At 50.4% G+C, this 26,059-nt stretch overlaps 1 protein-coding gene across 2 annotated transcripts in view; it reads right to left on the minus strand.

Annotated features, from left to right (window-relative positions):
* Nucleotides 1-9,401: 9,401 nt before the first annotated feature.
* GFPT1 (glutamine--fructose-6-phosphate transaminase 1) overlaps nt 9,402-26,059 on the minus strand; it is a 50,386-nt gene continuing 33,728 nt past the window's right edge. The window contains exons 17-19 of one of the 2 annotated variants that reach the window (XM_054049710.1): nt 23,152-23,319; nt 22,663-22,824; nt 9,402-9,715 (exon numbers count right to left, since the gene is read on the minus strand). In XM_054049710.1, the coding sequence (XP_053905685.1) occupies nt 9,686-9,715; nt 22,663-22,824; nt 23,152-23,319 (360 nt within the window). In that variant the 3' untranslated portion in view covers nt 9,402-9,685. Of the gene's footprint in view, nt 9,716-17,803; nt 22,053-22,662; nt 22,825-23,151; nt 23,320-26,059 lie in introns of those variants that run through there. The other variant, XM_054049709.1, reaches the window with a different exon arrangement.

The following is a 26,059-nucleotide window of genomic DNA, read 5'->3' on the forward strand; positions in this document are numbered from 1 at the left end:
GCTGTGAGTGCGCGGGAGAGCCTTCAACAGATTTTAAGAAAGGCTGGGGAAAATCCTCAGGGAAAGTAAGAATTTTTTTTTATTTATTTTTTTTAACTCATCTTGGCTCTGCAGTGCTTGAATGCGTATGAAATTGAAGTTTCTGTCTCAAAACCTCCAGACTGGGCTGAAGGGGTCAGCAGGAGGAGAGCACTGGGTTTGTTTCCCAGATTTTATTGAAGGGAGGTCTGCGATGGGATCATTTCAAACGAAAATCAGAAGTCAGCGTTCCTTTTCTGCCCCTCAGCTGCAGAAAAGGGTGTGGGACGAGACAAAGCACTGACAGAGGGGACTTTCTAGGGGACAGCAAAGGGGCAGCGGCTGCTAGTTTGGGCAGAACCCCCGCTACTAACGGAGCTGATCCCAGGTTTGCCTCTGCTCCTGGGAAACCACAGCAAATCAGGTTGCTGCAGGTGATGTTTTGCAGAGTGCATTTAATACAGAGGATGTGTTTCTGGATGGTCCCTTCAAAAAAAGCAAAGCACTTGCCCTCCCTCTTCAGAATGGCAGAGCAGGCTCTCCAGTAACTATAGCAACGGCAGATGTGGAAAAATATAAGGAATGGGTGGAAGGTATTTTTAGCTGTCTCTAACTCAGTGAAGTAACGGGGAGCCAGGGCATTTCCATCGAGTGCCAGGAAAAGGCCCACAGGGCAGAACTTGGGAATTTCTGTTTTGATGTGATACAGGGTGAATTTGACAGCGGTTACTTTTGTGGGGTAAGACTGGTGTCTTTCTCTGTGTGTGAGATGTGCTGTTGGCTTAAAATAACAGCAATTACAGATGCCTATTTCACAGGCTGTCATGGAAATCGGAGAGAGATGCAGTTGCTAAAACTGTATTGGAATAACTGTAGTAGCATCAGACAGCTTTTTGTTTGTTTTTTTAAGAGCCCAGCTCAGAAGGTCAAATTCTGAAGTCATTCTCACTCGTCTGCTTCTGTCTGGGTAGGGATGGGGGTGGCTTGGGCTGCTCAGCAGCCTGCTAGATATAATCGGTGAAAATTGGCTCAGAGGTCTTGCAACGTAAAATAAGTTTGTTGTTGTTGTTAGAGAAGGGTGTGGGGGTAAATAATCTGTCAAGGGTCATAGAATCTTAGAATGGTTTGAGTTGGAAGGGACCTTAAAGATCATCCAGTTCACCCCCTGCCATGGGCAGGGACACCTCCCACTGGCTCAGGCTGCCCAAGGCCCATCCAACCTGGCCTTGAACACCTCCAGAGATGGAGCAGACACAGCTTCCCTGGGCAATCTGTTCCAGGGCCTCCCCACTCTCACAGTAAAGAAATTCCTCCTTATGTCCAGTCTAAACCTGCCCCTCTCCAGTTTATCCCCATTGCTCCTTGTCCTATCATTCCAGGCCTTTGTAAACAGTCCTTCTCCAGCTTTCTTGTAGCCCCTTCGGTTACTGGAAGGTCACTTATATCCGGTGACTGGTGATGACACGCATTTCCCAGGCAGCAGCAATCTGTGTGACCCCATTGGGCAGCTGCACATGAATAGAATCATAGAACCACCAGGTTGGAAAAGACCTCTTGAATCATTGAGTCCAACCATTCCTATCAACCACTAAACCACGTCCCTGAGCACCTCATCCACCGATCTTTTAAATCCCTCCAGGGATGGTGAGTCCCCCTCCATCCCTGGGCAGCCTATTCCATTGCCTGATGACCCTTTCTGTGAAAAATCTTTTCCTGATATCCAGCCTGAACCTCCTCCGGCAGAGCTTGAGGCCATTCCCCCTTGTCCTGTCCCCTGACCTTGGGAGAAGAGCCCAGCTCCCTCCTCTCCACAACCTCCTTTCAGGTAGTTGTAGAGAGTAATAAAGGTCTCCCCTCAGCCTCCTCTTCTCCAGGCTAAACAACCCCAGCTCTCTCAGCCGCTCCTCATAAGACTTGTTCTCCAGCCCCTCACCAGCTTTGTTGCTCTTCTCTGGACACACTCCAGAGCCTCAACATCCTTCTTGTGGTGAGGGGCCCAGAACTGAACACAGGATTCGAGGCGCGGTCTCCCCAGTGCTGAGTACAGAGGGAGAATCCCCTCCCTGGACCTGCTGGTCACACCGTTTCTGATCCAAGCCAAGATGCCGTTGGCCTTCTTGGCCACCTGGGCACACTGCTGGCTCATGGTCAGTCGCTGTCAACCAACACCCCCAGGTCCTTCTCTTCCATGCAGCTCTCCAGCCACTCTTCCCCCAGTCTGTAGCGCTGCACAGGGTTGTTGTGCCCCAAGTGCAGGACATTTGGCCTTGTTAAACCTCATGCCATTGGTCTCGGCCCAGCGGTGCAGCCTGTTCAGATCCCTTTGGAGCCTCCCTACCCTCCAGCAGATCCACGCTTCCTCCCAGCTTAGTGTCATCCACAAACTTGCTTAGGGTGTACTCAGTCCCCTCCTCCAGGTCATTGATAAAGACATCGAACAGGGCTGGACCCGGTACCGAGCCCTGAGGACACCACTTGGGATGAGCCTCCAGCTGGAGTTAACTCCATTGACCACCACTCTCTGGGCCTGGCCATTCTACCAGTTTTCAGCCCAGGAGAGTGTGCGCCTGTCCAGGCCAGAGGCTGACAGTTTCCTAAGCAGAATGCTGTGAGAATAGGAGCATCCCCGGGGTCTGAGAAAAAGCCAGATTTGGAGGATACACAAAGATCCTGGAGCAGAGATGTTGGTGGCAACTTATTGCTTCAGAAATACTATTGGAGCTCACGTGGCTGGAATATATAAGGTTATAAGGGCAGCCGTCTCTTTTTTAATAGCTAATACATAGCAAGTTGCTACCTCACAAGCAGTTTCCATATTCCTTTTGCCTTTATGGTTCATGACTCAAACCAGGTGTTGCACATGTGTTTTGTGCTGCTGCCCTCAGGGCTGGCTTTGTTCCCGCAGCCCTCGTGGTGCTGGTGCCCCTCAGCCTGCAGCAGATCCTGGGTGTTGACCGCTGCTCGATCCTGGTTCCTTTGCTGCTCCGTAGGGCTGACACAACTGCGCAGTGCTGAGGGCTTTTGGAAAAAAAAAAAAGCCCTGTTAAAGAGATCCTGGTAGGAGGTTGCTGGTCCTTCCACTATCCACACGTTCTCCGTAGCAGGCAGGGGAAAGCTTAGGCGATGCTGCAGATGTGGAGGTATCTCTATCTACTTATCTTATGGGGTCATGGGCAGCCTGATGCAGTAGGAGGTGTCTCTGCCCATCGCAGGGGTTGGAACTAGATGATCTTCAAGGTGTCTTCCAACCCAAACTATGATCTGAGGCCGAGTTGGCAAGGTTTTAGAGAGTGCCAACTATAAACAGAAGCCATCAGAGATAGTGACAAAGAAAGCCCTGCTCTGGCTGCTAATCGTGACTGGATGCCCTCACATCTTGTTTCCGCACAAAGTCCAAGCAGACAAAGACGTTCCCTGTGCAGGGCTGCTCTGTCTGACATGTGGCAACAAATGAATGGCAAATGTGAAAGGGCAGCGAGGGATTCGTGTTTCTTGCCAAAGCCAAAAGCCTTCCAGACATTCCTGAGAAGCATTTCAGGGATGGAGGACCGGCATCAGCGACTGTATCCTGTGACTGTCTGTGGGCTGAGGGAAGCTCCCCAAACTGCTTAATAGTCTGGGACTTACTGTGAAGTGATGGGGTACGGAGCATCCTGCTGCACATGTGTTTAATGGATCTCATTGAGTCCCATTCCACCGGGCACTGTGCTGTGCCCGGAAGATGCTCCAGCCCTCAGATCATTTTTCTGCATCCCCATGTCTGGAACGGGCAGAGTTGCACCACTCCTGGCTGTGGGGTTAATTCGCCTCACGCTGACGTTGGTGTCTTCATTGCAATGAGCTGGAGAATGTGCTTGCATCTGGAGAAGGCTGCGATGCTCTAAGTGCTGGGACATCCTGCCCCTCACTGGTCTGCAGGAATCTTTGCCTGTGTAAGGACTGTAGGATTTGGCCTTCACTTTGTACCTCTTCAAAATGATTTCTTACTGAAACAACTTGGCTGAGACAGACAGGAGCTGAGGCCAAGTGCTGGACCACCCAGGCCACCAGCCTAATCCACTGTGGCACATTTTTACATTCCCACAACATAAAATTAAATAAATAAGAAACAGACTAGAATGTGAGAAACAAAAAAAGAAAGCACAGACTGCTGGAAACCAACCAGGGAATCCATCAATTCAGCAGGATAAATGCAGATCTTGATGGCAACAACTGGCAAGGAGCCCACTAGCCTGTGGGATCTTTTAATGCTTTGGTGTTATGAAAAAGTGGGGCTGTGTGAACATCATGAGGTTCAACAAGGCCAAGGGCAAAGTCCTGCACCTGAGTTGGGGCAATCCCCGATTTCAGTTCACAATGGGGGATGATGTGATTGAGAGCAGCCCTGAGGAGAAGGACTTGGGGTGATGGTTGATGAGAAGCTCAACATGAGCCGGCGATGTACACTCATAGCCCAGAAACCAACCGTGTCCTGGGCTGCATCCAAAGCAGCATGGCCAGCAGGGCGAGGGAGGGGATTCTGCCCCTCTGTTGCTCTCTTGGGAGACCTCATCTGGAGTATTGTGTCCAGTTCTGGAATCCTCAACACAAGAAGGAGATGGAGCTGTTGGAACGGGTCCAGAGGAGGCTACAAAGATGATCTGAGGGCTGGAGTACCTCTGCTATGTGGACAGGCTGAGAGAGTTGGGGTTGTTCAGCCTGGAGAAGAGAAAGCTCCAAGGAGATCTTAGAGTGACCTTCCAGTACCTGAAGGGGCTACAAGAAAGCTGAGGAGGGACAGTTTACAAAGGCCTGGAGTGATAGGATGAGGAGGGATGGGAATAAACTGGAGAGGGGCAGATTTAGACTGGACATAAAGAAGAATTGATTCAGTATGAGGGTGGGGAGGCCCTGGCCCAGGTTGCCCAGGGAAGCTGTGGCTGCCCCATCCCTGGAGGTGTTCAAGGCCAGGTTGGATGGGAACTCAAACAACCTGATCCAGTGGGAGGTGTCCCTGCCCATGGCAGGGGGTGGGACTGGATGATCTTTAAGGTCCCTTCCAACACAAACTGTTCTATGATTCTATAACAGAGATTTGGAGAAAGAACCATACCCTCGTAAACACCAACCCTGCTGAGCACCAGCAGCAGAAGCGCTCTGGGGGAGAATCAGTGTAAACAGATCAAGACCGAGGTTGCCAAGGAGGAAGCAATGGCATGCCCATGGCTGCGAAGATCAGTGGCAAATGGGGACCATGTTCCCGCAGGGCACGCATGGGAGACAGAGCAGCGATCCTGCGGGAACGCAGCTGTGAAACCTGTTGGTGGCCACCACGGAGATTTTGCAGGGCAGAGCTGTGGGCACAGAGGCATTTGTTGCTCTTGGGGAGCTGCTTTTTCTTGCCTGTGTTTACTGCAGTGCTGAGCGGGGAGGGGAATGCTGCTGAAAAGCCAAAGGGAAACGTTTTCATTTCCCTAAACTTGATTCTGATTTGGGCTTTAAAAACCAAGTTTTATTTGCTATATTTGTTTCAACAAATTATTTATCTGAAAAAAGAATATTTACTGAAAACCATGGTTTGGCCAAAAATGAGAATGAACTCTTTTTTTTTTCCTTTTTCGTTTTTTTTTTTACTGGTGGCCTTTCAGGGTTGAATGTCTTTTATAAACACGTCTAAGCTGACAAAGCCAAATGATTTTCTTATATCCTTATTGGTCCCTTCCCTAGAAGTCTCATCTGATGGGTGCTCATGGCTGGAGGTGGTGGGGTTGATTCTTTGAGCGGTTCCTCTCACCAATCAGGCCAGTGACAACCGGGAACCAGTGGACTACACGCTGTGCCATGGTGTGCGGCTCCTGCAGTGGAGATGGGAACTTGGCGGCCACCACAAGTGGCCCTGAAGCGAATTCCGTTCAGGACCTGAAGAGGTTTAGTGCGGTCCTCTTTTAAATCATCCCAAGCTAAAACAAACACAGAGTTGTTAAGTTACAAGGAGCAGCTGAGGGATCTGAGGTTCTTTACTCTAGAAGAAAAGAGGCTGAGCGAAGACCTCATCACTGTCTACAACTGCCTGAAAGGAGGTTGTAGCGAGGTGGGTGCTGGGCTCTTTGATAGGATGAGAGGAAATGGCTTTAAGTTGTGTCAGGGCAGGTTTAGGTTGGACATTAGGAAAAATTTCTTCACCAAAAGGGTTCTCAAGCACTGGAACAGCTCCCAGGGACGTGGTGGAGTCCCCACCCCTGGAGGGGTTTAAAAGACAGTTGGATGAGATGCTCAGGGATGTGATTTAGTAATGGATAGGTATGGTGGGGCTTGATGATCTCAAAGGTCTTTTCCAGCCAAGTGACTCTGTGATTATATGAAACACAGGCAGCGCGTTTCTGTGCAGACCTTGCCTGTAAGGGGGAGGCTGTAGTGCCTTATGTTAAGATGTTCCTTTTCCTACCCTCCCCACCTTGGTTGGAGGGACATGCATACTCCTGCGGAAATGGGAAGTGGTTTCATGTCATGCCAGCTCCTTCTGGGCTTGCAGCAGAGGGTTTTCACCACCGTCAGGAGAGGAGTCGGTGGTGATGGGAGACAGACCCTGGCTCGCAGCAGGTCCCTGTCCGGGGCTGCTGCAGGAGAACTACAGAAACTGGGCACCAGAGAGCAGGAAACAGGCTGTATCTTTCACACTTGATTTGCCACTCCTGTTTAATCCTCTCCCCTCCTCCTCTCATCTATTTTCTGTCCAAAAATTCCTAACTTCTTTTTTTCCTCCCTTTCTGCTGCGGTTGGAAAATGATTGAATCACAGCGAACTCCACCGGGGAGACAGGCAGGCAGGACTAACGCGCAGTCCTGATGTGCGTCTGTCTGTTTGCAGCCAGCTCGGTGATAAATCCCTTCACTGGAAGCTCAGGGTGTTGGGTCTGGGTTGTTTTTCTCCCCGCCTTGCACCTCCATTTCTGCAGAAGAAAAGAGGTGAAGGAGATGAGCTGCCCTGAAAGTCGTGTCCGCACTATCCCCTGTCACGGCAGGGTGTGCAGCTGGGGTGGGACGCAGTGCGTGCTGGCAGCGGCCAGACCCTGCAGTTTGCTAATCAAAGAATCATTAGGTTGGAAAAGACCTTTGGGATCATCAACTCCAACCGTACCTGTCCACTATTAAATCATATCCCCAAGCACCTCATCCACCTGCCTTCTAAACCCCTTCAGGATTGGGGACTCCACCACCTCCCCGGCAGCCGTTCCAGTGCCTGAAAACCCTTTCTGTGAAGAAATTTTTCCTAATGTCCAATCTAAACTTCCCCTGACACAGTTTAAGGCCATTCCCTCTTGTCCCATCACCTGTCACTTGGGAGAAGAGCCCAGCACCCACCTCTCTGCAACCTCCTTTCAGGCAGTTGTAGAGAGCGATGAGGTCTCCCCTCAGCCTCCTCTTCTCCAGGCTAAACAACCCCAGGTCCCTCAGCTGCTCCTTGTAAGACCTGTAAAGCTTTGGTGCCTACAGGTTTGTGTTCGGGCATCTTGGGTTGTGTTTAAAAACAGAAAAACTTGCTCTTTCACTCCAAAAAGCTGAAAGCAGAGGGAGGCAAATGAAGGCTCCCCAACTTACTGCCTTTGAAATCTCGTAGCTGTATAAGCCAACCTCAACCACTGCCCTGTATCGCACCAATGGCTCCTCCACCTGCTCACTGAGGTCTGTGCTACCAGAGCTCGAAGAACTTTGCAGAAGAGCATCAGTCCTGAATGGCCCCTCTGTGAACACTGCACGTGCCAAATGCTGGTAATGTCCCAGCTGAATATTCTGGGGAATCCTGGCTGTTTCCAGCTAATAACTGGCAGAAAGGGGTGATGTCTGACCCGTGACCAGGGACCAAAGGGGACCTGGCTTTATTCTGGCTGGCTTGCTGCTTGATGCCTTCAGGAATTCATATACTGCCAGGTTTATAGCAGTGGGAGCTGTGCACCTCTGCGAGTTGGAGCCCTCGCCTCTTCCCAAACGGGTCCTCAGCCTGTCTGTGATGATGGTCACTGCGATCAATGCTCTCCACAGGGCCAAGAGGTGTTTCTTGACATCCCAGCCCCAGAGTGTTCACACCAAGCCACCCCTCCTCTGTGTCTCATGCTGCTTTTGTAGTTTTCTTATCTAAACCACATTGAGGGTGATGGTTTTCCTGCACTCCCAGGAGTTTCAGCGGGTTTGTGGGTGGTTTTTTGGGGTTTTTTTTGCCATTCTTGTCTGTGTGGGACTGGTGTGTTAGACACACAGAGGGAGGTGCAGGCCTGCGTAGCCAAGGTCTTGTGACAAAGCCCTCACAGAGACCAAAGGTTCAGCCTTCACATGCTGTCCATCTGAGATGCATCCTCACCACACTGGATGCAGGCTAGAAATTCAAGTCTTAGAATCATAGAATAGTTTGGGTTGGAAGGGACCTCAAAGCCCATCCAGTCCCAACCCCTGCCGTGAGCAGGGATACCTCCGACTGGGTCAGGGGCTCCAAGCCCCATCCAACCTGGCCTGGAACCCCTCCAGGGATGGGGCAGCCACCACTGCTCTGGGAAACCTGGGCCACGCCCTCCCCATTTTCATCGTGAAGAAATTCTTCTTTATGTCCAGTCTAAATCTGCCCCTCTCCAGTTTATACCCATTGCCCCTCATCCTATCACTCCAGGCCTTTGTGAACAGCCCCTCCTCAGCTTTCTTGTAGTCCCTTCAGGTACTGGAAGGTCACTATAAGGTCTCCCAGAGCCTTCTCTTCTCCAGGCTGAACAACCCCAACTCTCTCAGCCTGTCCTCATAGGAGAGGTGCTCCAGCCCTCGGATCACCTCAATGGCCTCCTCTGGACCCGTTCCAACAGCTCCATCTCCTTCTTGTGTTGAGGATTCCAGAACTGGACACAACACTCCAGATGAGGTCTCCCAAGAGAGCAACAGAGGGGCAGAATCCCCTCCGTCCCTGCTGGCCATGCTGCTTTGGATGCAGCCCAGGACACGGTTGGTTTCTGGGCTGTGAGCGCATATTGCGGGCTCATGTCGAGCTTCTCATCAACCATCACCCCAAGTCCTTCTCCTCAGGGCTGCTCTCAACCACATCATCCCCCATTGTGAACTGAAATCAGGGACTGTCCCGACCCAGGTGTAGGTCCTTGCCCTTGGTCTTGTTGAACCTCATGATGTTCACACAGCAACACAGGCTTAAGCCATTAAAACTGTCGTTGAACAGGGAAAGAAGGAGAGGGAGGGGGGAGTCATGAACTTGGCTTTGTTCCTTGTGGTGCAGAAGCCAAGAAGGAAAGAAATCATCCAAGAAAAGAGAAACTGGCATTACTAAAGCAGAATGCTCTGCTTTTGGGATTTGCTTTAAAAATCAAGATATCTCTGGAGACTTTTATTGTTTAAAAGCCTAAAACGAAGGCAAGAACTGCAGTGCAAAATGCAATCAGTAAGTAAAGTAATCAGATGGTCGCCTATCTAGATTTTCTATGCCTTATCAGTGCAAACCACTCAAATCTGAGGCTGCCAGCCTGCACGGTGCAGACCTGACGGGACCTGACCGATGCTCACTGCTCCACGGAGAGCCCTCGGGGGTGGACAGAGAAGGTGGCAGCCCAGTGTTTCTGCTGCCTGAAGCTCACCCCTCGCACTCCTTCTCCTCAAGGCTCTCCGGAGCTGCTCCCATGGCTGAGAAGCGGCGCCGGCCTTCAGTCTCTGGAGGAGGTGATGCGGTCCACCTGCAAAAAAGACAGGCAGCCATCAAATGAGCAGCAGGGAGGTGAAACGAGAGCAGGGAGGTGCAACCCTTCTTGGACACTGGCTGAGGTGAGGAGTGATCATCTGGCACCCAGAAACGGGGCACCGCCACTGGCGGTTCAGCCCTGTCTGCCACTGGGGAAGTGGTGTGGGGTTTGAAAAACCACGGAGATAATGGTATATGCTTTGTGCAGCTCCAGTTCTTGGCTTAAACAAAGGAGGACTTTGTGCGTGCAGGATAACAATCCAGACCTGGTGGAATTACTCACTGTAACTGAGATACCACAGGAAAAACTTGGCATGATGGGGAGGGCATAATCCTTGCTCTCAGGGGACATGCGCTGTGGTGTAGCTCTGCTTCTCTTTCTCGCCTGTTAACAACCTCGGAGGCTAATGCTGCCTCCTCTGCACCCTTGGGACCGTGGTGGGAGGTTTTGGATATCTGTGACTCAGAGTTTTTGGGTCACTGAGGTACAGTTACTGTTGAAACTTGCTGGGCAAGCTGGAAACTGGGTCATTTGCTTCGAGTCCAGAACTGAAACCAGTCTCTTCTTGGCTGCTGTGAAACTACCTTGCACTGTGCCTCTGGTAAAGCTGTGCCTCTGATGGGATCGGGAGCTTGGGGTGTGAACTCCCAGGCTCGTGCCGGGGAAGGCAGGTACCACCAGCTCCGGGCTCTGAGCCACACTGGGTGCTGCTTTGGAACTGCCCAAGGGTCACACAGGACCCCTCGCTTTGGGCATTTCTGCTCGTTTCCATTCTGGGAAGCAGCATCCACATAGGTTATGTGATCTTTGGAGCAGCTGTAGTTCTTCCTCTGTTGTTTTCTAGCCGCAGAATAATGGCAGATATTTCCCTTTGGAACAAGACTTTATATAGTGTTTTCCATAGTCACTGAAACAGCAGAAAATGCCAAAGACTGCAGCATTCTCAGGCTGATGAGCCCTTGTCCCAGTCGAATGTTTGCCTGCTTGTTCCTGCTGGTGAGAAAAGTGCTTCTTAGCTGATGTTTCCATGATGTTAAAGCCCAGGTCTCCCTGCGGTTCTCTTCTTCTCCTTGTCCTAATAGCAACCACCCACATCTACTCCAGAACAGTTTTTCTCAGGGCTGTGGCCACTGTACCTCCAGTTATCCACAAGCCCTGGCTGCTGGCCTGCTACAAACCAGCTGTCACATCTCGCTGGTGCATTAAATTGAAGATAGCTGCTAAAATTGCTTGGGTTTTTTGCTTTTCCATATAGGCATTGGTCACGATACCCCTTAGACACACGGTAACCCGAACTGGAGGGGTGAAGTTTTGAGATACAGGACACTTCACAGAAAGATATAACAGATTTTAAGCTGCAGTGGGTTTAGGAGCGGGTCTAAGCTCTCGCTGTGTCTCACTTGCTCACCAGGGCCATGCCTTCCTTTCAGTGACGCTGTGTGAAGTGACTGAACCTTCAAATCTAGCTTAGGAGGAGAAAGGACAGGTCTCCTTGTCTGGATCCAGCAGTGCTTGGAGGAGAGCTGGCTGCCCCCAGGCCTCTGAGTCTTTCCCCTTTCAGGAGGTACCAAGGTGGGACTCAGGGTCTCCCTGAACCCATTCTCAGCCTCTCAGCCAAGCGAGCAAAGCCCGGGATGGAGCTTGGCCCCACCACAAGCCCTTGTTCCTGGCCAGCAGCCCCTGGAGGGGGATGAGGAACAGACAGCTTCAGTCCCTGCTGACCCCAGCCCCTTACAGCCCCGCAGCAAAAATTTCCTCCTATCTCCAGCCGCTCCGCTTGCAAACAAGTGCCTTTCTGGGTCAGCTCAGGTGGCCTCCAGACCCACTGCCTCACTTGGATAAGGTCCTGCACCAGAGTCCTCCAGGCAATGAATTCATCCTACATGTTAAACCCTGTCATAAGCCCTTCCTCAAGGCTGTCTGCCACTTATGCCAAGGGAGATGTGGCTGATCTGTAGGCTCAGGGGGGACTGGTGGAGAGGAGAGGGATGAGGACTGTTCTTCTCCTGTAGCATCACAGTCACTCAGGGCTGCGATACATGTTCATTAGGTCACAGAAACCTCTGACTCCTCACAGTGTGGTTTGGTGGGAATTTTTCCTGCACGCGTAATTCCCAGCTTCGTGTAACTGAAATCATATAATGGTTTGGGTTGGAAGGGACCTCAAAGCCCCTCCAGTTCCACCCTATGCCATGGACAGGGACACCCCCCACTGGATCAGGGGCTCCAAGGCCCATCCAACCTGGCCTTGAACCTCTCCGGGGATGGGGCAGCCACCACTGCTCTGGACAACCTGGGCCAGGGCCTCTCCACCCTCACAGTAAAGAAATTCCTCCTTATGTCCAGTCTAAATCTGTCCCTCTCCAGTTCATACCCATTGCCCCTCATCCTCTCCCCACAAGCCTTTGTAAACAGCCCCTCTCCAGCTTTCCTGTAGCCCCTTCAGGTACTGAAAGGTCACTCTAAGGTCTCCTCGGAGCCTTCTCTTCTCCAGGCTGAACAATCCCAACTCTCTGAGCCTATCCTGGTATGGGAGGTGCTCCAGCCCTCCAATCATAAACCCCTCAAGCAGCTGTGGCTTTTTGGATACGAGAGAATTGTAATTTTCAGCAGTGTTCCTGGGCATGGAATGCTCCTTCCTGAGGACAGGAGTGCTGCAAAAAGTGGGAGAAGCAATGCAAGTCCCTGCCGCAGCTCACAGCAGAGCGGTCCAAGCTGTGGCCACAGGGCTGTTCTCTCGGTGCTGATGCCCTTGCACTGGTCTCGTGGTGGGGCTGCGAGTGCTGGAGGGGAGGTTTTGTAGCTCAGGATGGGTTTTCCTGGTGTGGGTGTGCCACACGCCAACAGACCTGAAGGGCGGCTTTGTTAGCAAACCAACTTCCAGGCACATCCTCAGGGTTCGCCGATGTGACATGAGCCATCAGACAGTATCTTTCCCCATACTGGAAAGTACTCACTTGTGAGCTTGAGGATGGCTTTTTCAAGCGGCATCAGAAGGGAGGAGGTGGCATCTCTGTCCTAGCAGTGACTCATGGGTGCCTTCGAAGAGGAGAGGCCGCTGAGTGTGCCATCCCCTGCAGCATCCCTGTGTCCCCTGCGCTGCCGGGATGCAGAGCCTGATGGAGGCAGAGCTGGGACGCGTGCATCCGCTGCCCCTGGACACGTGCTCTTGTCTAGTGCAGGTTAATTCTGGGCAGAGACAGAAAGGAGGGGAGCAGGGAGGTTCTAGCTGCATCCCAGGGCAGGTTTGCAGGTTGTTCCCCTTAGCCGGGGCTGCAGCATCGCTTTGGTACAGCTGAGGTGCAGGATTTAGACTGGACATTAGGAAGAAATTCTTCACCATGAGAGTGGTGAGGCCCTGGCCCAGGTTGCCCAGGGAAGCTGTGGCTGCCCCATCCCTGGAGGGGTTCAAGGCCAGGTTGGATGGGCCTTGGGCAGCCTGATCCAGTGGGAGGCGTCCCTTCCCATGGCAGGGGTGGAACTGGATGATATTTAAGGTCCCTTCCAACCTAAACCATTCTAGGATTCTATGATTTGCCTGTGCAGGGTAATTTTCTGCTTAACAAGGCATTGGGCACCCCCTTACTGCTCGGAATCAGCTGGCCAAGCCCCCGCGCTCCCCCCTGTCCTGCCCATGGTGCCAATGTATCTCCTGCGGCACAGGAGCCCTTGGGAGCCCACTCATCTCGGAGCTGTGGGGATACTTTGAGCATCTTCAGGGTGTCTGGGCTCACCGCTGCCTTTTGGATCCTCTGTGAAAGTCACGCTGCTGCCTCCCGTCCGGACACAGGCGAGCAGCTTGTTTGTTTAAACTTGTTTCCATAGGAATTTGTAAAGACCATGGGAACATATTTTATTTGACCTAAACAATAAAGAATGAGACCGAAGAGGGGGGAAGAAGTCCCGTCACATCTGATTTGTGGGTCTGATTTTTCTCTTGGGCTGGGTAACCTCTTCAGCACTGAATGGATGAGCTTGGCAAGTCCGCCGGCTTTTTTCTCTTTGCCTTCATTTTTTCAGTGCCTGCACTGTATTCCAGTCAGCTGATAAACACGTGGAGGTAGGCCAGAAATAGCCTCTTTTTAAGCACACAGGGCAGCTTGTGGGTCTGGCTTGCGATAGTTCAGAAACCCTGCTTTTATGTCGAAGGTGGAGCTGAAGAAGTCAGATGGTCCAAGTGCAAGCACAGGCTGAGCCTCTGATGGCCGTGAACGCTCCCGTCTCTCTCTCACATAATAGACTGTATCACATAGTAGAATAGTTTGGGTTGGAAGGATCCTTAAAGATCATCCGGTTCCAACCCCCTGCACAGGCAGGGTCATCCACTGGATCAGGCTGCCCAAGGCCCATCCAACCCGGCCTGGAACACACCAGGGATGGGGCAGCCCCCACTGCTCTCTCTCTGTTTGACAGGGCCACTAAAGCAGTACCTGAGGATGTGCCTTCTCACCGCTTTGGGAAAGGGCAGTGATGCTCTTCTGTCTGATAAATGAAACGCGCAGGCTCCTGGGGTGCTGTTTGTCCTCTGACAGGAAGGTGAGGGTGGCGGCAGGTGCAGAGGATGCGCAGGGAGCTGAAGCAGCAACAGAAGATGAAGCCGAGCTGTTGTAGCATGTTGCTCATTGGGATTTCCCAGAGGTATGAGCTGGAAATGTGGCAAATCAGAAATAGATGGAATAGCAGCAAGGAGGTGCTGGAAGAGCAGCCAGCAAAGGGATATGGGCAAGGGGGAGGGCAGCTACTCAACACTGCAGTTGGCCAAGATGCTCCATTAGGATGAATTTCTGCTCCTGTACAGGATTCTTAAATGTTTCCCACAGAGGCCCATCAGCGATCACTAAAGCTCAGGCGCTAAATCATATATAGAATCATAGAATACTTTGGGTTGGAAGGGACCTTAAAGATCCAGTTCCAACCCCCTGCTGTGGGCACGGACACCTCCCACTGGATCAGGTTGTTTGAGTTCCCATCCAACCTGGCCTTGAACACCTCCAGGGATGGGGCAGCCACCACTGCTCTGGGAAACCTGGGCCAGGGCCTCCCCACACTCATCATGTGAAGAAATTCTTCCTTATGTCCAGTCTAAATCTGCCCCTCTCCAGTTTATCCCCATTCCCCCTCATCCCATCACCACAAGCCTTTGTAAACAGCCCCTCTCCAGCTTTCTTGTAGCCCCTTCAGGTACTGGAAGGTCACTCTAAGGTCTCCTCGGAGCCTTCTCTTCTCCAGGCTGAACAACCCCAACTCTCTCAGCCTGTCCACATAGCAGAGGTGCTCCAGCCCTCAGATCATCTTTGTAGCCTCCTCTGGACCTGTTCCAACAGCTCCATCTCCTTCTTGTGTTGAGGATTCCAGAACTGGACACAATTCTCCAGATGACGTCTCCCAAGAGAGGAACAGAGGGGCAGAATCCCCTCCCTCGCCCTGCTGGCCACGCTGCTTTGGATGCAGCCCAGGACACGGTTGGTTTCTGGGCTATGAGTGTACATTACTGGCTCATGTTGAGCTTCTCATCAACCATCACCCCAAGTCCTTCTCCTCAGGGCTGCTCCCCATCACATCATCCCACATTGTATACTGAAAACGGGGATTGCCCCAACTCAGGTGCAGGACCTTACACTTGGTCTTGTTGAACCTCAGGAGGTTCTCACAGTCCCACTTCTCCAGCCTGTCCATGTCTCTCTGGATGAACCCCGTCCTTGAAATCCTCCTCGTTAATGCTCTGAATGCCAAGGGGTGCTGCTCTGGCCCTGCACGGTGATGCTGGGGGCTGGTGGAACCACCAGGAGCTCGGGAGGCCAGGTGACAACATGCTGCCCTGGGTGCTCTGTGCTCTGTGCTGCTGCCTCTGCACAAGGTAGAGGCCGTTCATTCACTCTGCATCTTCACACCGCAGAGACCACGGCTGGCTGCTTTCTTCAAGGAGGGGGAGGTCAGAAAATAGCTTTTACTGCTTTTATTGCTTTCTGCAGTGAGGTAAGGAACGGTCGTTTTGCTCAACACCATGAGCACCAGCACATAAGGTTCCACCGCCGGTCAGCGTTTCTGTGAAACACACCTGGCAGCCAACTGACCAGGCAGAACTTCCCCTCATTGTCCTACCGATGCCCAGCAAAAACATTGCAGCATGCTATTTTCTTTCCAAACTTGTCTCCGAAACGGTTCCAGGGCAAGAATTCTGCATAGCATTCCCTATGGACTGCTGCTTTCCCACAGAGCACCGCAGAGCCACCTGAGAACTGTTTTAGCCGGGGTGGGTGGCATTTCTGATCCCAGGAGCATATGGGGATGCACCGTGCAAGCTGCTCTTGTACAGGTGCGCTCTGCAGCGGTGACGAACAGCTCAGCAGAGAGCAAGAGAACGAGGTGGTGGATTAACGCCGTTCCCAGGGACTTGGCTGTGCAAAGCTCTCCTGCAAGCAGGGATGAGAGCTGCTTTAGAACAGAAAAGGTAAATTAATGAAACTCGCATGACTGTGCCTAGTCAGCAGCTTGAGGCGCAGCACAGAAGCTGTGCCAACAGCCCACACGCTGTGGAAGCCTGGGAATAGTGACTGGTGGGATGCAGGCTGCTCCAGATCGGCCTGGGAGCGCTCTGGGGCGAGGAAGCTGGTAGAATTTATTCAAATCCAATGCTTATGCCCTTCCGTAACTCCCACTCAGGTGCTGAGCACTCAGTGATCTTCGAATGCCACCGAGACCAGCTCTGCGTGAGGCTGAAGATTTTCTGTGCAAAGGTCTTTGCTTTTAGTCACATCAGAATTTAAGGTGATGGCTTTGTTGCAACCAGAACTCAGGGCTGACTAGCCAAGGCTCTTGGATGTATCTCTTGGCATTTGTCTTCGCAGCACTGTTCTCATGAGCTTGAAAGCGCCGGACAACATGGGTGCTGAGACAGCCTCGATGGACAAACCAGCACGAGGAACCTGGCAGTGCCTCGTGTCACTGGTTGCGCGGCAGGTCCTGTGCTCTGCAGGGCAGAGTCGTTGGGATGAGTTAACGAACTGGGGGTGCCCCAAGGGACCGCCTGGTGTGGCTGTACCAGCCCCGTGAGAGCCGCTGGAGAGGATCATGGCTCCTGCTTTGCAGTGCACAGCCTGGAACCTGGTCGAGAGCCTGAGCGTGGTGCAGTCACTTCAGGACGATTGTGCGTGCAGCCAGCACTGTTCCCTGCTCCTTTCATGCCTGGAGCAGATGTGACCTCCAACTGCAACAACGAAAGCTTTAGCTTTGAGCTGTTTGACCTGGTTTTATGACTTTAATACAAGCTAGAACCGCTGTTTAATTTTGCAGCTCTGAGCAAGCAAAAGCGGACGGTCCTACAGCTGCACAGGCACCACCTCTCTTTGTGATCCTAAGGACAGCTGTGCACCATTTCAAGGGAATAAGCCTTAAAATGCAGCCTCGTGGCCCTTTATTACAAGTACTGGTATCGGAGATGTATTTGTGAGGAAAGCGAGTCCAAGCTGCTCACTTTATCCAGGAAAACAAATGATGGTGTTTGATATTGTTCCCCTGGAGGTGAAGATCCCTGAGGAAATGAAGCCATGAATGGCTTTGCCAGGAGGAGGGGTAGAATTCCAGACAGGCTTTTGTCATTGTGGGTTTTGCTTACAATGTTATCCAGGCCCTTTTTAGACATGAACAATCCCTAAGCCCCAGCTGCCGTCTGCCAGGAGTGTGAACTGAATGGTGCTCCCGCAGCCCCTGAGCAGCCTGGCTGCTCCGGACCCACACCGAGCTCCTCCTCGAAAACGAACCCACACGATTCACTAAGCACAGGGCGAGCGTGGGCTGTGCCACCTGCGATTCCGTCTCACTCAGTGACAGAAAGGTGGTAGTTAAAGAATTACGGTACAGAAGGTACCACCAACTGCTCTGCCTTAGGGGTGTTTTACAGGCTTTCTTCTTGGTTAGCAGCAAAACCACGGGTGGGAACAGGCAGCTGAAATATATCTTAGACATGTAAAAAAGCCTGACCTGTGAGGAGAGAGGGGAGCTGAGCCCAGTGTTTTTCTGCTTTGTACACACTGCCCTTAACTGTCACAGCAGTTCCCTCTGCTGAAAGGGAATTTAACTGAAGACCCGTAATTCCATTTGTTTAATGTAGGGCACTTGATTTTATTCAAAGGGTGAGATACAAAAAAGTAAGCAAAAAGACAAAACCCAAATTATAAAACACTACAGACAAAAGTAAGACATCTGCATACAGCACACAACGGGAAACAAGGTACAGACTGGTCCCCACAACCCAAGCCAGCTGGATATGTACAAGCAGAGGCAAAGAGATTGAGAAGGGAAGAAACGGTGGTGGTTGCCACTTCCAATGTCTATTTATATACACTGAATTGAAGGCAAAATAGTTTTACTTCCTTTCATTCAAACCCAATACTACTTTGTTTCTTTTTCTTCCCGTTTCTGCTGTAGAGGAGGGACTCCATGCTTTGAGGCAAGTTTGGTACATTCAGGTGGGATCTAAAATTAGCCACAGCTAAACACTGCTGTGCTTCAAGCGCCACGTTTCAATCCCCGCATCCGGCACGCTGCTGCCAGGCACCTACTGGTGGCGTCAAGGACAACTGGTGAGAGCCAGAGAGGAGAGAAGCCTAATCTTGCACTATGTTGGTCTTCCTTACGCCTTTCAATGTTCCAGTCGGCAGCTTAACCAAACCCAGAGTGTCTAAGCTGCTCTTAAGGCTCCTAACTGAGTGTGATCACGTGTCATGTCATATCCATGAGCTCCCTCCCGCTTGTGTGGGAAATGGTCAAAATGGTCAGTGTGAACCTTTCGGCTCCTTCAGCGCCAATGGGCTGATGCTTCACACATCCAAGTGTGGAGGCGGCTTTCTGGCTGGCAGAGCATCCCTGTGCTCATGGTACGTAATTACTTCCAAGCCAGGAGACCACGCTCAAAAGGTGATGGCGTTGGCCATGTCATTGTTGCAACCTCACAAGGATGTGGCTACCCCGGGGATCTCTGTGAGAACACACACCCCAACAGCAAGTCGGTGACCAACTGCCTGTCGCCTTTCTTCAGGAGCCAGGAGGGAAAGCCTTTCTCACAGAATTATATTCCACATACAATCTAATTTCCTATGGCGTGTGGAATGACCTTACTGGCAGTATGGAATTTGAAATCTGTTAGACAGAAAGAACCTGAAACAACCTGAGCCTGAAGGTCTCTGGTCGTTAAAGATCCCAAGAGCCATGGGCGAGTGCCTCTGCAGAGACAGATGAGGAACACAGCTGCTTAAATCAAAATACACTGAGATGGAAGGTGGCATCTTTATCTGTATTTACCTGTGGCTCAATTTTAGTGACAGGCCTACTGACTTTTTAAACACCTCAATTAGGAAGGAGGGAATTGTACTGGCTCAGTAAGCAAAACATTCATTCTAGAGAGGAGAAGACAGGCTGGCTGTTAATAAATATCACAAGATGTTCTAAAAGTTTTCTAAGGAAAAGAGAAACATCATCTGTTCATCCAAATGCAACACGGCAAGACAAAATGAGGTAAGGAAAGCTAAGAGTCCTTTATACATTCTCACTTCACCCAGGCATGGCAATTAACAACATGGAGACGCTTAACGGATTCCCTCCCATGCTCATCAGAGAAATTCTTCACAGCACGTGTGCTCCGCGGCATTCTCTGAGATCAACGTTACAACATCCGCCAGCCGAGCTGCGAGAACGACTACAGCTCTCTTTTGGCAGGCAGTTTCATACACTTCAGGCAGTTTGCTGGCAACTTGCAGAACGTGGGGGGGGGAATCCTACCTTTACTTCTGACAAAGGAAGACTCTGCCATCAGTTTCAATGCCTTAAATCGCAAAGAATAAGGATTTGTCTATCACAGCATAAAACCAAATAGCTCAGCGATATCTGTACAGCTACACCCACCGCGGGTGGCAGACGTACATTCCTAACAGACTCCTGTTCTTTGGTCCTCTTTGCACAAAACTTATTGTCATAAATAGCTACCAGTCTGCATTACTGGACTTGTACTGAACAGCAACTTGTATTTTAACAGGGATGCCTCCCATCCCCTTTGCTCGGGGACTCCCTAACCTAACGGACAATCATCTCTACAAGATAAAAGCAATGCTTGCTGCTTTTCTGCCGAGCAGAATAGGAAAACAAAACAAAAAAATGTTCAAAACAACTCTCCTTTGAGGCTCTTTCACCCAAGATCCCACGCTAACGACAACACGGGATGCGACCCTGCAACTCCCTGTGTCATTGTGCTGTGGAGCTACGAGGGCAAACTCCACCTTGGTTCCAGCCCTCCACTTGAAAGGCTTGTGGTTTCTCTTCGGCAAGCTCGCTGGGAAGAGGAGGAAGAGGAATTGGCTTCCAATCGTTAGCACTGACCATTGTTTTTTGCTTAAGGACAAGCATTGTCTTCAAATGAAGCAGGGCAGCCTACGGGTCGTGTAGGCAGAGACACAGAACTGGTGAGTGTCAGTGCCTCGGAAGTAAACACTGTATAAATAAAATCCAGTATTTACTACTTTGCCCTTAAACAGATACTGGCAGCACAATGAGTTCATAAATTAATAGTCTGAATACAAGGCATTAATAAATGGGCATATATTGGTTCTGAGAAGCTGTTTCCAAGCACGCAGCGTTTCATCCTCATGATAAAAATCAAGCCTTGAGCCGATACTGAATTGCAGTGAAATAGTCACTGAGGTTTTATACAAAGAGGGATGGCTACAGACAGAGCCTGTGGAAGCGCTCCGGTCTGAGCAGTCACCTGCAGGAGCAGGGCTGGATCACAGCTTCTCAGCAGCCGTGTAGCACCCTGTGCGAGAAGTGGGTTTTAAAGGGCAGTGGACAGTCCCCAAGCACAGCCTTTGTCAGAGCAATTCTTTGGGGGCAATAAGTGACCTGGAATATTCACCAGCACTTGGCAAACGCTGCTTTATGCCTTGTAGCAGATGTTTCTTTTTATGGGGCGCGCGTGTAAAGCGAATTCAAACCCCATCAAGCTAGGAGAAAATTCGCCTTTTTGCATTAGAAAACACAGAGCTAACTGCCCTTTAATGACTTGGGAAAAGGCAGGGATAAGTCTTGAGAGACTATTTTCTGTGTAATTTCCAACGCTCTGCAAGCTTGTTATAAAACTATTGCCAGGGTATACGCTTCTGTGATGGCTAGCAAGCCTTTTTTATCCCCTTCGATTTTAAACCAGCTGAATTTGACACCAGTCACACATATACTACTCCTAAACAAACCAGAACCCATGCTTTCATTAAGGGACTCTGACGAACATTATCAAATTTCAGAAAGGGAGTTTAGTGCCTCCACCAGAGAGGTACAAGGCAGAAACTTCCTTCTACGCATTCAGACTAATAAGTGATCTGCAGGGGCAAATCCTGGTACCGTGGGGTGTGTTCACAGTGCCATAGTGCTCAGTTCAAGGGGAAAAAGTCCTCAACACAAAAAGACTTCTACTTGTTTTAAAAAAACCCCAAACAACAGCAACAACAAAACACCAGCACAAAGTGTGCACTGCTCATATTCCTCTCTTTCCCCCCGCTTTGGGAAGCATTCACACTGAGTCGGCCGCTGCTTCCAGTTACACTTGGAGGCGCGATTCCACCATCTTCGCGGGCACAGGGCAGGAATATGCTGGTGTTACACAGTGCCTTGTGGCCCACCGACTTGGCGAGATTGTCGCTTGCTAGGTATTTGGCATAGATAAAATCCTTCTGAAGCAACATTATTTTCTTAGCACATGTACCATGTGCCTAAAATTTAGGAGGTTGTAACAGGTTGGCCGAGTTCCCTTTTGTACGCGAGGCAGAAATGGACCCCAAGTGCTTGTTTACAGTTCCGTTCACTATTAAAATATCTGCACAAGCATGACCAGTAACAACTCTTGTTCCAGTGGAATATTCTGGTCTCCTGCTTCACTGCCTGAGAGCATGACAGGTAATGCATTCAATGGTTTCTCATCAACGACTGGAAGGAGCCACACCGGATAAGAAACATTATCTTAAAGTAAAGTGGAGGGCCCCTTGCCTAGAAGACTCAGTAATCTTTGAAGAAAACCATTTAACATCTTCATGGAAGTCTACTGTTCAAAAAAAACCAAAGCTATTGGCATAGCATGAGGAATCGATTTGACAATCACTAATGTAATGGAATCACGGTGATCTTATACACAAACAATGATTTACCAAAATAAGATTTACCTAGGGGACTTTAAAATCAAGTTATTTTGGTACCAAAAAAAGTCTTTCATTTAATTCCCCTTTTCCCCTATGATTCGGATGATCTTTCACTCTACAGTTACGGACTTGGCCAGATTTCTTGGAAAATCAACCTGCAGAGAGGGAGGAGAAAGAACAGGCTTGTGAGTATTGACACACTTTGTCTGTGTATAAATGTGCAACGTGTGGAACATATGTTCTGCATTTAATTTGAAAATGATTGAATGTATTTTTGTGTTAATTTAAGATAATCAGTGCAGAAAAAGTCCCTAAATCTCAACTGTTGTGACTCCTCTGTCAACAACTCAGGCGTTCGTTCCTTTAGTCTATGTCGTTACAGTGCCCGAATGCCAAAAGGGAGAGGCTAGTGTCTCTGCTAAGATCAAACACCTAACGTAACAGACTCCGCTTGTCAAACGTGCTGTGACTGTTACTATCCTCTCCACTTCCTATCAGCCCTCCACAAACTGTGCACTCATTGCAGCAAACAGACACGTTTCTGGACTCAAACTGCACGAGACTCAGCCAAGTGGACCAGACTGCCTTCAACTTATGTTCAACAAGAGGCCTCTGCAATTGCCAGGTCTACCATTCGCCCTGGCCATTCCAGTAGCTCAAGTAATGGTACAAACAACCCCCCCAGACTCCCAACATCACTCAGCACATCTCTTCCAGACCTGCAGCCAGCAAACAGTGCAGAAGGGACAAAAATCCCATACTCACATCGTATCCTCGGAGAACTGCGAGATGGAAAGCCAGAAGCTGAAGCGGGATAACGCTCAGGATGCCCTGCAGACAGTCCACTGAATGGGGAACTTTGATCGTTCTTTTATTGTTCTTTATTGTCTCAATGTCTTCCTTATCACAAATCACAACAGGTCGACCCTGCAACAAAAGGAAATGTTGAAGAAAAACAGGCCTGGAAGGTTCTTGTTCCATTTCTGTTCACAGTGCCAGTGGCAAGAACTTTTTAATTAATGTAGAACAAAACAGCTTCACATCCCATGGACATCCCCGTGTCTTATTTTGAGTAAACAAATCACACGAGGCTTCTGCCATTTGCTGCAAAACCCGCACTTCAGCTGGGCAGAATATGTTCCGAATTCACATTTTAGGCAGTGACATGAAATCAAATAGTCTGGGTGCCCTGTAAGCTGCTTTTCTATTAGAATCAATATCTCTGATGCACTGTAAACTCCTCCAGGTACTCACTTGCCGTGCAATGACCTGCTGGAGAGCGTTCTGGCACTTGGCGTATGTATGGTCTCTCATGATGATCATGATAACGGGCATGAGTTTGTCCACCAGCGCAAGAGGGCCGTGTTTCAGCTCACCCGCCAGTATCCCTTCAGAGTGCATGTAGGTAATCTCTTTAATTTTCTAGAAGAGGAAAAAAAAAAAATTCCTAAAGCTTTGGGCAGACATAATTTTATTTTTTAGCCATCTCTGTGCCTTCTTCCGCTTCTCTGTAACTTCATAAAGACGTGTTCTGGCTCTCCTCGGAGCCAATTTTAAGATAAGCCAGCCTGAAAAACTAGATCCAAGTAGTGCATCCGGGCGAAGCTGCTTGCAGTCCATCAACACCTACAATTCTAACACCAAACCCACCACACGCCTTATGGTTTGCCATCAGCCAACGTATCTATCACCAGGAGTTTCCTGGAGGGCACTGACGATAAATTCCTTCTCCTCGTTGGCTTCTCTATCACTTGGAGGACTGCTATGCTGGACATTGTTCTCATGAATAAGGAAGGTGTGGAATGCGAAGCTCAAGGGAAGCCTTGTCTGCAGGGACCATGAAATGGCAGAGTTCAAGATCCTTAGGGCAGCGAGGAGGGTGCACAGCAAGCTCACTCCCTGGACTTCAGGAGAGCAGACTTTGGCCTCTTCAGGGATCTGCTTGGTAGGGCACCACGGGATAAAGTCCTGGAGGCAGGTAGGGGCAAGAAAGCTTGTTAATATTCAAGGTTCGCCTCCTCCAAGCTCAGGAGCGATGCATTCCATCAAAGAGGAAGTCAGGCAAAACCACCAGGAAGCCTGCATGGATGGACAAGGAGCTCCTGGACAAACTTAAACTGAAAGATGCAGCTTACAGAGGGTGGAAGCGAGGGCAGGAAGCCTGGAAGGAATACAGAGAAATTGTCCGAGCAGGCAGGGATCAGGTTAGGAAAGCTAAAGCCTGGATAATTAAATCTGCCCAAGGATGTCAAGGACACCAAAAAAGTCTTCTACAGGTGATAAAAGGAAGATTAGGGAGAATGTGGGCCCTTTCTGGAAGGAAACAGGAGACCTGGATGCCCTGGATATGGAGAAGGCTGAGGTACTCAATGACTTTTTCATTTCAGCCTTCCATGGCAAGGGCTCACGCCACACGGTCCACGGCACAGAAGGCAAAGGCAGGGACTGGGAGGATGAAGAACCACCCACTGTAGGAGAGGCTCAGGTGCGAGAGCATCTAAGGAGCCTGAAAGGGCACGAGCCCATGGGACTAGGCAGGATACTGCAGGTACTGAGGGAACTGGTGGATAAAGTTCCTAAGCCACTCTCCATCATCTTTGAGAAGTTGTGGTAGCCCAGTGAGGTTCCCATTGACTGGAAAAGGGGAAACAATCTCCATTTTTAAAAAAGGAAAACAGAAAGAGCCAGGGAGCTACAGAACAGGCAGTCTCCCCTCTGTCCCAGCAAGATCATGGAGCAGATCCTCCTGGAAACTCTGCTGAGGCACATGGAAAATAAAGAGGTGATTGGTGACAGCCAACATGGCTTCCCAGAGGGCAAATCGCGTCTGAGTGATTTGGTGACCTTCTGCAACGTGGCTACACTGCTGATGGATAAGGGAAGAGTAGCAGACATCTACCTGGGCTTGTGCAAAGCATCCGACACTGTCCCACATCCTTGTCAATAAACTGGAGAGAGAGAGATCTCGTGGATGGGCTACTTGGTAGATAAGGAATTGGCTGGATGGTTTCACTCAAAGAGATGTGGGGTCAACGGCTCAATGTCCAATTGCAGACCAGTGATGACTGGCGTTCTGCAGGGATGCTGCTGGGACCAGTGGTGCTGAACACCTTTGTCACAGACATGGACACTGGGATTGAGGGCACCCTCAGCAAGTTTGCCAGCAACACCAAGCTGTATGGTGCGGTCAACATGCTGGAGGGAAGGGATGGATCCAGAGGGACCTGGAAAAGTTGGACAAGCAGGGCAGTGCGCACCTCATGGAGTTCAACAAGGCCAAGTGCAAGGTCCTGCTCCTAGGTTGGGGCAATCCCAAGCACAAACACAGGCTGAGTGGACTGAAAGCGGCCCTGAAGAGAAGGACTTGGGGGTGCTAGGGGATGAGAAGCTCAGCAGGAGAGCTCACAGCAACATTCCAGTACGGAAAGGGGCTCCAGGAAAGCTGGGGAGGGGCTCTTGATCGGGGAGTGCAGGGATAAGACAACAGGGAACAGTTTTCAGCTGCAAGAGGGGAGACTGAGATGAGATCTTAGGAAGAAATGTTCTCCTGTGAGGGTGGGGAGGCCCTGGCCCAGGTTGCCCAGAGCAGTGGTGGCTACCCCATCCCTGGGAGGGGTTCAAGGCCAGGTTGGATGGCACCTCAAGCAACCGGATCCAGTGGGAGGTGTCCAACTGGATGGGACACCTTTAAGGTCCCCTCAGACCGAAACCATTCTACGATTCTAGGATCACAGCCTTGCACTAGGCAGGCAAACACAAAGATGAAGCATCTGCATGTCAAAACAACAGCGCTTATAACAATGGGGATCTCCTCAAAGAAAAAAAACGCGCTATAGAGGTTTCAAGAAAGCACATGCTCAGTTTTTGATGCTGAGGGTTCCTGGAAATGTCACCCCAACAGTTCAAAGAACTGATTTTATATTAGGGTGCCCTAATAAGCACTTCCAGGTGAATGAAGGACATACACCCTTGTCTGCCCACTGGAGCCTGTGCCGTTAGGTGCCGTCGGTGCCCAAGTGGCAGTCTCAGCAGCGTTATGATGAGTTCTGGCTGTTTGACTCAGAACTTCAGCCAACAGGCCATCGTTGTTAGCTGCTTTTGAAACAACTTGTGGCCACAAGTCATTTCCTTTCTTGAAAATGTCCATAGCTAAATGTGTTCA

The sequence above is a fragment of the Cuculus canorus genome, chromosome 26 (assembly GCF_017976375.1).
Source record: "Cuculus canorus isolate bCucCan1 chromosome 26, bCucCan1.pri, whole genome shotgun sequence".
Classification (NCBI taxonomy): domain Eukaryota; kingdom Metazoa; phylum Chordata; class Aves; order Cuculiformes; family Cuculidae; genus Cuculus; species Cuculus canorus.